General features: G+C 43.8%; 1 protein-coding gene across 1 annotated transcript; it reads right to left on the bottom strand.

Annotated features, from left to right (window-relative positions):
• Positions 1–434: 434 nt before the first annotated feature.
• Positions 435–5,332, bottom strand: pim3 (Pim-3 proto-oncogene, serine/threonine kinase). The gene is made up of 6 exons (XM_028399411.1): positions 4,692–5,332; positions 4,337–4,446; positions 4,152–4,202; positions 3,650–4,013; positions 2,714–2,890; positions 435–2,275 (listed from the first exon to the last, which is right to left on the bottom strand). The coding sequence occupies exons 1-6, from the start codon at positions 4,777–4,779 to the stop codon at positions 2,073–2,075; spliced, it is 993 nt and encodes a 330-aa protein (XP_028255212.1). The 5' UTR covers positions 4,780–5,332; the 3' UTR covers positions 435–2,072.
• Positions 5,333–11,367: the final 6,035 nt, after the last annotated feature.

The raw sequence follows: 11,367 nt of genomic DNA, 5'->3' as shown, positions 1-11,367 counted from the left end.
TAATGGGATGACTTATGTTTTTGTACTGCAGATAAGCAAGCAGGAGGCGTAAAATGGAAAAGCAATTACTTATATTTTATAGGCTGCATGTGTACGTGTGTGATGGTGCATAACATGCTTATTTTTTTTTTCATCTATCATGCCTCCTATACGTTCAATGGGCACATCTGTCTCTTATTAGCCCCCCCCCCCGGTTGTCATCCAGTTAATGGCTCCTGTGATGTTTGTCTTCAGCCACACCGACAGTCCCGTCACGTGTGCCAGCGTTATTATTATGGGGCAGCGTAAATGAAGTGGACATGTATATTAGCCGAGCCTGCCTCCCAGGAGGGGAGGGGGGTTTCAAAGGTAGTAATTTAAAACATATAACACACCTGCTCTGCTGTACAACAGGTTATTTTTGATTTTTCCACAAAATGATCAGGACACCAGGGTTATTTCTGTACATAAAATGGGTGTTTAATTGAAACTTTTGTATCAAAAAATAGCAATATCCATCCTTCACAGCCACAAGTCACACAGCTGAACTTAAAGGTCTCCAATATGAGGCTATGTGACAACTATGAAAGCTTGTTCCACCTGTTTTATTTTAGCTTTCCATAGAACTCAAATGCATCTGAACAGTACAGAAACCAGATGATACTTAAGCCATTCAACATTACCAACAGACTTTTTTCCTCTTTAGAGTAGTTAAATAACATTCAAATGCTCTTTTCAAATTTAAGTAAACGTTTTATTCTGCTGAACATTGACAACTGCTTCAGTGCATCCTCCACATCTCGAAGAGACAAAATGAACATATCGAAATGTAAAAATAAGTTATAGGAATGCAAACCAAAGGCCAAGTAGGATATGCAAATTTTTGAGGGGAGTTTTTTTAAGCATAGACAATAAATAAATAAATAACCACAGAATGTGGAATGTCTACATGTTTACGAATAAATTAAATGCAAATGGGGAGAAAAAAAATGTACACACACACACAAAGAGAGAAAAAAAATACACCTGTACAATATTTGTTGAAAAAAAAAAACAATACACAATTGAGTCCATGAATATTGCATTGATTGTGCATTTCACACCCCAAACCCTGAGGGGAGGCCAGGGGTGGGGGACCATGTAGTGTCAAGCAGTGAGATGGTGGGAGGCAAAAAAAAAGTCAAGAGGGCAGAACACCCTGCAACAGGCATGGGAGAGGAGAACATGGTGGTGGTGGTGGTGGGGGAAGAGGGGAGGTGTGTGTGTGTGTGTGTTAACATTTTGTAGACATTCAGAAAAGACAGGATCCAGTTTCCACACACCTGTTTAGGCTATAGAGTGAGTGAGCAGCGTTAAAGAGAGCGACACAGAGTTTGAGTCGAGTGTGTTTCAAGTATTCCGTTGTCAGGAGGAGCCCCCACCTCCCTCTCTCCTATCTAAATCTAACTTAGCCTCTTGGCTAGGGGGCTGGTTGGCTTACAGTGATGGAGAGACGGGGGCAAAGAAAAGAACAAAAAACAAGCCTAAACGCCCCTTCCATCACAGCACAGACAACTTAACCACCACGCCTTGGGCAAATCCGAAAAAACAGAGTTGTTGATGAAAGCCCCCCAGAAAAGCAGCTTTCCAAAAAAAGGCACTCCAAAATCAAAATTAAAACATTTAAATAAAAAGGTTTTTCTCCAAGCTCTATGAGAGCAGCCATGTCTGAATAGGAGGGCCTTGCCAGCTGTATACATACCAGCCTAGTAACAAAACAAAGTTTAAAAAAGGAGGGGGGTTAAATAAATAGTGCTGGTAAGACCGCCCAAACAGCAAAATGTTCCCTATTAGGAAACAAGTATAATCAACTGAAAGGGAAAAAAGGGGGGATGGGGAAAATAAGATAAAGAAGAACAAATAGAAATAAATAAGAAATTCCCTACAAAAGAGGAAAATTAAAGTACATTGCTCTTGCTGGGCCAACCGAGTAGAGTGCCTGGCCTCTGATGGGCCAATTGGGCTACAAGGCTGCTGGCCTTAAGTCCATATCACTCCCTCCATCCCCACCCATTCTTTCCTCAGAAAGTCATTTCAGTCTGTCGGAGCCATGCTCAGAGGCTCTCCTTGCTTGAGTTTGTGCTTGATGAAGAGTCTGTGTCGATGGTCCTGAGGCGGATGTCACCAGCCACAGGCTCCTCTGGTGACTTGGGTGATTCTGCTGTCGCCCTCATCCAGGGGTGATCGCAAATCTGCTCCAGGGTAGGCCGGTCTGAGGGCCGCAGGGCCAGGCACCATTTGATCAGCTGCTGGCACTCTGAATGAGGAGACAGAAGCAATATTGAAGATAAGACGACATGAATGCTGAGAGGACTTACCACATGGATTTTGTCTGTGCTGCATATGACTCAGTTTGCATGGATCATTCTATTGTGTAGGCAGTCCAGACAGCCAATAACATGAGAACATACATGCTGTTATTGGGTTAGCTCTCTGGAGTAACCAGGGCTGTTTCACAAGGCACACCAGCGGAAATCAAAACAGACAAAAAAAAATCTCAATCTTAGTTACAGATGATTAATCTGTCTAGCAGCCATTTTAGCAGGTAATCCATTATGATTGAGAGGTCTTACTCTAATGCAAATTGATTCATAATACAGTCAAACTGATGTGGCGTTTGGGGCTGTACCAGTGACTGAGGCTAGAGGGCAACAGAGTCTACTCATGTGTTATGTATGGGTTGTGGTTGACCTACCAGCTGAGATCCTCCTCCTGAAATACAGTCTCCCTCTGAGGATCTCCTCATCCTGCTCAAAGGGGATGTCTCCACACACCATGTCGTACAGCAGCACGCCTAGCGACCACACCGTCGCAGAGCGTCCATGGTATCTATGGAAGCGGATCCACTCTGGTGGGCTGTAGACTCTTGTACCTGAAAGAAAGGAAAAGAGTGAGTGAGTGATGAGTGAGTGAAGTGCAGCCATGAGAGTGATCTTTGATGTAACATCAGCCCAAAATATGAGAAAAGATCCTGACATAAAATGAGAACAGCTGAGTCACAGTAGAAATGCTTTCCATCTCCCTCCTTAGCCACAAAACACAAACTGGGTGACCTGCCTGCATCTCCTCCCTCCCTTCTTTCTAACCCCCCCTCCCTCATGAAAGGAGGAACTTGGATACCAAACAAAAAAGGCAATGTGAGCCCATCACGTGAACGGACGAGTCGGGTTTCACAACAAACAGATGTTACGTGGCACTGACCACTGCGACTCTGACTCAAGCTTCAACAACAAAAAAACAACCGGAAACATAAAGCATCTCACAAGACTGGGATGTGTCACTGTGATAAGCCATCACCGGGTTTAATAAACAATGAGTCATGTCTGCGAATGTACTGGAGAAGTTTTCGTCTAGTAGCATCGATACACATCCGTAAAGATAATAATAAGCAGAGAGAGAGAGAGAGAGAGAGGGACACTCAGGCTGAGGGAAAACCCTCCACCAAAAACAGACCACTGCGTCACAGCCTCGTGAACGCCTCCATGTCTGAATATAGCACAGCGGAGCATCAAGGGCAAACGCAGCCAGCCCACACGGATATGTATTCATAAAAACAAATGTCCGATCCAGCACTGTAACGTCTTATAACACAGATTAATATGATCAAAGAGGGGTGGAGGCGCAGGCTTACCATCGAAATCGGTGTAGACTGTGTCCTTGAGAATCGCCCCTGAGCCAAAGTCAATAAGCTTGAGCTCCCCGGTGCGGAGATCCACAAGCAGGTTCTCATCTTTGATATCTCTGTGTACTACACCGCAGCTGTAGCAGTGTCTGACCGCCTCCAAAACCTGGCGGAAAAAGCCCCGAGCCGTGTCCTCGTCCAGGGCGCCCTTCTCGGTGATGAAGTCGAACAGGTCCTTGACGAGCTCCGGCCTCTCCATGACTATCAGCCAGCCGTCCGCCCGCTCGTAATAGTCCAGCAATTTGATAACTCCGCGAAAAGACGAGCTGACCTTCTTCAGCAGCAGGATCTCCAAAGGCACCATAGCTCCATTCTGTAATAAAAACAAACATGAATTTAATAATAACACTAATAATACACACAACTCCCCCACCCAGCAACAGCCGAGGAGGAGGAGGAGGGGGAACCAAAACAAACCACACACACACACCGGTCGGAGAGAAATACTTACAATTGTGCCCCACTCCGTCACCCTCTCCTTTGCAACATGTTTCACAGCAACCTGCAATAACACAATAAAGGACATATGTAAGTAAATCATGCGGGAAAGTCAGATTTTATACGAGGAACAGCCCGCTTTGATGGCGGCGGCGGCACATGTAACATCAAAACACAGAGCCCGGCTGATCGCCTTACCGGTGCGCCATCAGAGATCCGGCTGCCCGCGTACACTGTTCCGAATCCTCCGCTTCCCAGCACCGATCCCACTTGGTAAACCTTCTCAAAGGGCTCCTTCTCCACTTTGACTGCAAGTAAAAGTAAAACAGTGTTAATGTAAGAGCAGTATGTCCACAGAAAACCGCCGCTTGCTGAGAGCTCATGTTGTTAGCTATCGCTTACTAGCCCGTCAGCTTTACGAGCCGGTCAGCTGTAACCGTAGTAGCTTACTCTTACATCAAATAAATGCGGAGTACGAACACGTTTTCCAAATATCTGTCTTTGTTTTTATGAATCCAAAATAAGAAAGAAGCATCCTGGAGCGTTAACCTACCCGGCTGGAGCTGTATTTTCACTGGTAGATGGTCCATGCTCGAGGGATTGCAAATATGCGAAAATGAACCAAACTTTGACAGCAACATATTCCAGCTGAAAAGCCGCTGTAGATGATCCCTATTCAGCCGTCGAGAGTCTCACGAAGCAGTGTAATAACAAAAAGAAGAGAAGTGAATTCAGGCGCAGTGTAAATCGTGGTGCGGACTGTCTGCAAGCGAATGATATATCCAGTCCAACAGTGCGCCAACTCCGCCGCACCGCGCCCGTTAAAGTCGTGTCACGACCGTGAAGTCGTACACCGTTTCCCGAAAACCTGCATCAAATATGACTTCTGTGTCTCGACTCAAGTGTATCTGACGAAAACAGTCCTCGTACGTGACAGAAAAAAACCCCGAACAGTCTCGACGTGTACAGTCGCCGTATCGACAGTCGAGTGCGTTTAAATGTCCTCAGCGGTGTGTTGTTATCCTGAAGAGTGGCCGCTGTCTGAGCTTTGGCGCGGTCTTCCCAAGCCAATATTTTGACGCGCAGTGGGGAATATGGTATCCCTCCGCCACCAATACTAGTCGACACTTTCGTTTAGTTTCCGCTTGAAATCACGACTTTTTTAAATGGATATACATTCACATACAGGCGCGGTGCGTGTCCTAGAAATATATCAAACATGTATTCGAAAATGCCTTCGACATAATAATTTTCACGCCGCACTACTTTCTCATAGTACGAGACGAGCCTAAGAATCCCTTGTCTGGAAGCTGTGCGCTGTGTTCACTATGGACTGGAATATGTCGACCAATAGGATGCCACCTCTAAATACAGAGTTTTGTTTCTGGACCAATCAGGTGAAAGTTATTATAATAAAGCAGGCATTTGAGCGCACGTGGCGGCAATTCTGATCCATCCCCTCTCCGCCCTTTGCAGGTCCGCAGCTCTGCAGAGGGAGACACATATATACTGTGGTGAAAGTTCACTTTAAGGTGTTACTCACTAAGCACTGATTAGCTCCTTTCACGTTGTTATGTGCTGTGAACTCACTTGTGTTGTTTGTTTACTTTTTGTGTTGAAGTCCTTACTTTAAAATGACCTGTTTACATATGATATTTTTGGCATGATCCACTTTATTTAACTTGTACATCACGTGATGGTTGTTTCTACCACTGCCAGACACTGTCATCTGACCAGCATACTACATGATAATTCATTGTTGTTCCTGGCCAGAGTAAAGGACGTTGTTAGGGACACAGGAGGACATAGAAGCTCACCATGCAGTCCATGGATGGAACACTTATTACTCTAAGTGCTCATTGATTTTGTTTTCTCTATCAGAATAACTGACACAAATAAGAATAACTGTTGACTTTGTTGACTTTAGTGGCACAAAGTGGTATTACACAACAGCTGGTAGCTGGTAAGCACGTGCATTGAAATCATAAATCTGAAAAATGTCAATAATCATTAACCCCCCCCCCCCCCCCCCCCCCCCCAAAAAAAAAAAAAAAAGTCACACTGCATGATGCTGCATGGGTCAAAATGGTAATTTTTAAGGATGACAGGGCTACATTGAGAACACTATGCCATGCATTGACATAAATATGAAAACAAAACAGTGCAGTATTACGATAACATGAGTAGAGTATGAAAACACAATCACATAGCCGTGGTGTGTGGACCCAGCTGTGTTGTTTCAGACTGTAAACTTTCCAATTTTACTGTCGCACATTTAAAGTGACCTTGGTTCACGGTGAACTTTCCACTTTTTCTTTTTTTTTATCTTATGTTACCTCTGATACCCTGTGTGTGCATGTATGTGTATGTGTGTGTGTGACCAGAAACTAAACAGAAGCTTCAGAGGCTTCCAGGGAATGTTATCTTGCTGTAGGCCTGCCGACTGCAAAGTTATGTAAATGTACACACACAGGCTGCGTATGAGTGTAGAGTAACAGCCCGTGGGCTAACCTGCAGTGATGCTCTGTATTCAACACATCATATCGAATGCTAAACGAAGTGATGATTTGTGTATGATTCTTTGCAGCATAGCTATTCTACATGTGCCTATAACAAAGTAACCATGCTGTGTGTCAGAGGCCATATAAATTCAGACATTTGCATTTTGAGGGATATGCTTGTATGCAGATTGTGTTGGTGGGGCATGTGGAGGAACCTCAAGGGTTGATTTGCTTTTATCTTATAAAACATTTGCATAAAAGAGTTGAATGCTTTATTGGATTATGCTTCAAAGAAAATGTCTTCAACCCGTGCACCATAGTTATTCCCCACACAGACACTCTTCAACCTCTCCTGCACGATCATTCTGTGGTCATGAATGTATTTTTAGACGTACTATGGCTCCGACCCACAAAGAACAACTGAAGAGGTTGTGTTGAAGTTGTTGTAGCGATTTGATAGCATGTATAACTGTGTGAAAACTGTAGGGTGTTTCTTTGCGAAGCAGCGTGTGAATCAGCATACTGACAGGAACTACTGACACTTCTGGGCTTGTTTTAGCTTTGCTGATGACAGCAAGAAGTGATTTGACTCACCTGCCAAGCACCTGCCATTTAGTGTAACAAACTGTTGCCATAATAACAAAAAAAAATGGAAGCAAAGCCATACAGGTGAAAGGTCGGTCTTAGATAAATATATGAAAATACAAAGATGTGCAACAGGTGGACTGACACACCATTGCCCTCTGTATGATATGTCCTCTATGCAAATATACAAACTGAGAAGGAATGGATAGGATGGAGGTGTAGCAGCTGGAATGATATTAATTTTGAGTCGTGTGATGGATCGGTGTCCTGTTCAGGGTGTTTACTGCCTTTCACCTAGTGTAACCTGGGACAGGCCCCAGCAATCACATGATCCTGGATATGAAAAAGATATGATGGGGTGGTTAAAAATAATCATTGACCCCCTCTGACCTGGAACATAATAATTATAATAGCTGATGGGCTGAATTAAAGCGTATAACAGACAATGCAAAGCGTTCTTTCTTCTTTGCCCCACTATGGATCTCCCAGTGTTGTTATACAAGGTAGTATGTATAGATAAATCCATGCTTTTGCCCCCTGAACAAGCAGTTATGAAGTATTCATGATCATTTATTTCCTCCCTCTTGCCGGCGTGAACCAGTTGAGGAGCAAAGCGAGGCAGGTGGCCAGCCAGGCGTGCTGACAGCAGAGGCACAGACAGCTGTTTTACCATAGCTTCAAATGAACGTGTGCTGTGCAGTTGTTCACAGCTCTCATGGGAAATCATCATCAGGGCTTTTTATTTATGTTCACCATTCACTTGGAGAAAACAAGTAGGGAGGGTGCAGAGGCAGCAGGAGAAAAATGGCTTGTGGCCTGCTGATGATTTGACGCTGTCCGCCCTCCTCCTCCTCCTTGCTCTCTCACGGTTCATCTTATTTATTTATTTATTTTGCTGTGTTTCTCTCTTTTTTTCTCCACATGCCTGGGATGCTTCCCATTTTCCTTTGCTCTAGTTATAAACTATGTCATTGAGTGGAAATAGTTTTCATAAGAGGTCCGGCTGCATTTGCATCTGTAATTTGATGGGTTTCACCGAGGGCACATAAAAAAAAAAAACAGATGCACCAGAGGGTACATGGCCACATCAGTGCCTGAGGGGTCAGTGTGGGGGGTTTTATTTTTAGCCCCATCACGCTCGTCCGCTGGCAGCCACCATCATTTCGGTAAGCGAAATCGATCCTAGCTTGCCTGAGCTGGCGCTCTCTGCCAGGGAAATCTGAAGACTGCATTTGTCATGCCTTGTGCTGGGGTTATGTTCCTCAACATGTGTGCTCTCTGTAAGCATGTTTAGTGTATCAGCGTCCTCACTTAATGCTGGACGACCAAGGACTTTTTTTTCTCCTCCCCAGTCTACACTGAGCGACTGCACTCCTTTGTCCTGCACAGGTTAAGGCTGCTGGTCATGTGTGCAGTATGCCAGCCAGGATGCTGTATGGATTACTCTCTGCGCTCAGCATTATGTAAGAATGTCAGGTCCCTGGTAATCTGGTAGCCACATTGCATAACTGTTCATTAGCTCTGTCTACACATTCCCTCACACCTCCATGTCCACACATATATTGACATATATATGTATACTTTTCACAATAAGTATATATACTGGATACACAAGTTCTGCTATTGTTCGGATGCATATTTACCCCCAGAATGAAATGGCCTAGGGTCATAGATTCTTGTAGGTGTAGGTGTGTGAAGTGTGTGAATGTGTGCACACACTGAAACATGGTACTGTTTTAGATTTCCTTATGTTAGCATTTCTTATCATTTTCTGTCTGAACTTTATTTTGGAAATAAAGCTATTCTTTTTAATGTGACACAGACAGCTCTGTGTGACTAGTGAATACACTGTTGCAACACACACACATACACAGACACATTAGCTTAGCTAAATCGTATCCAAGCTCTGTATCTTGTGTGTGCACATGGTCAGTGTGTGTATGTGTTTACATAAATACTGCAGGAGGGGACAGAACAGGCCGCAGGGCTAGTGTAGGAGATTTCATAAAAACAAATCCCATTTGATCATTTTGGATAGGAACAAGCTTTTATTGCATTAGTTCAGGTTTTGCGTTTGGGTTGGCCTTTGAGTACGACTGTGTAAAACGTCTGGCTCGCCGCCCCAACCCTGAGCTGAGGCAGTAAAAGATTTTGCAGTAGGAAAGATTAGCACAGTTTTGATGGCAAAATTCAAAACAGGTGCTCAGTTTTCACTGCTTTTTCCCTCTAATGGGGTCTCCTCAGGCGACCATGTGGATGCAATTTTAGGTATCAAAGAGACACTGCAAGTTTTACTTAACAGTTGACATGAATGGTTTACATTCCAAATGGAGTTTTCACCTCTTATCCTTATTAAGCGGCTGTTATTTACTGGTCAATAATCACTTTCAAAGTCTATTGCTCAAACCATTTTAGAAATCCTTTCCCCAAGCAGCTGCGTTGGTAGTTAATCCTCAGCAACGGAGCGGGTGCATATACTGTCCTCGCTCTTTATATATGAAAGTTTTCCGCTAAGTACTCCACTTCCCTCCACTGACTTGATCCATTTAACTGCCCATCCCTGTCTTAAGAGGATACTGAGACCAAAGCCTTAAATCCCTAAGGCCTATGACCCTGGTAGGGGTGGGCAGCCGGGTCAGAGATGGGCCACACAGCTCTTGATTGTAGCCTCTACTTCAATATATATGAGTTACCTTTCCAACTCTGGAATTCAGGTATCATTTAAATGATGTTCTATTTTTAATATCCCATAAGTAGGATACAAAGAAACACATGAGAGTTACTTTTATGGTGTGATAAATGGATATTGTGCAGGTGTGTTGTTATTTTTTTACATCAATTTTGATATTCTACAGGCTGTGTAAGACAGTATAATAAATGTGCATGCATTGCTATATTAGGCTATAGGAAAGGACCCGTGTTATACCAAAAACTGCAGTTCCTGAAATGACCAACTGAGGCTAGCTCAAAAAAAAAAACACTCAACCGCAAACCCCCATGTTAAAATGGCTGACTGCTGCAGAATTAAACCCAAATTTATGCATAACATAGTGTATAAAAGTACATTACGGTTTAGGTTATGCATAATTAAGCGTGTAGCCACTTTGAGTAATCTACTAGTGCTGATGCAGGTCACCAACAGTCTACCTAGGTGTCATTATATCTGCTTCACCTCAACTCACACTCTTTTTTTAGATTAACCAGGCGTTAGCACTATTTTTACACAGTATATGATGTAAGTCTTTCATTCAGGTAGGACTTTCAAATAAATTGCAGAGAAGCTTGTTGCTGGTGGGGAAACTCATGATATGTGTCTATCATTGGAAATTATAACATAACCATGTCGTTCTGGTTCTGGGAATGAGGTGTGGAAGTGAGATTAGAAGATGTTTTGCTACCTTGCCCCATCATTCTGATAGTGAACCTATTAGTCTGAGCGACCATCTTGTTAAATAAGACCTATTTGAGTGTATGCCCCTGTTGATCTGAGCCATCAGTTACGCCACTGCACAGGAGATCCTGTCACGACAATTGGTTCCTCCCTGCCCTTTGGCCCACGTTTCAGGCGATCCGATTGGCTGGCTGCTGTGACAGACATTGTGCTGACTGTGTGTCTTTTAGGGCCCGAGCGCTGGCATATGCTGCCTGGTCAGCAGTCTGTGCCCAAACACACACACACACACACACACACACACACACAGCAGTTAGAAGAAAATGTGTCAATGTACAAAGACACATATGTATGAAGCACACACACTCACACACATATATTATTATGCTGCTCATCAAGCTATGTGCAGCTCCACAATGCATGGTGTGTTTCTGTTTTCAGCTTCCATCTTTGCTGTGGTCACATCATTACTTATTCACTAGAGTGGCTAATGGCCACATGTCACCGCGGAGCTGTGTCACATTGTGCAGAAATTGAACCCTCAGAGGCCCTAATCCATAGGTCCTGATGTTACGACACAGTCACAATAGTGAGCAAAGCAGCTGCAGACCCAATCACCACGACACCTATGACACCAGCACAATAAAAAGCCGGTCCCCAATGCTTAAATCCTTTACACCTGAGCGCTCACACTGAAATAGAAAGAGTAAGAATGGAGGCTGCATCATCAGGTCTTTAAATAGCCTTTGTTT

This window comes from Parambassis ranga, chromosome 2 (assembly GCF_900634625.1).
Source record: "Parambassis ranga chromosome 2, fParRan2.1, whole genome shotgun sequence".
Taxonomy (NCBI): domain Eukaryota; kingdom Metazoa; phylum Chordata; class Actinopteri; family Ambassidae; genus Parambassis; species Parambassis ranga.
The sequence above is the reverse complement of the archived record's forward strand: the minus strand, read 5'-3'. Positions and strand labels throughout refer to the sequence as shown.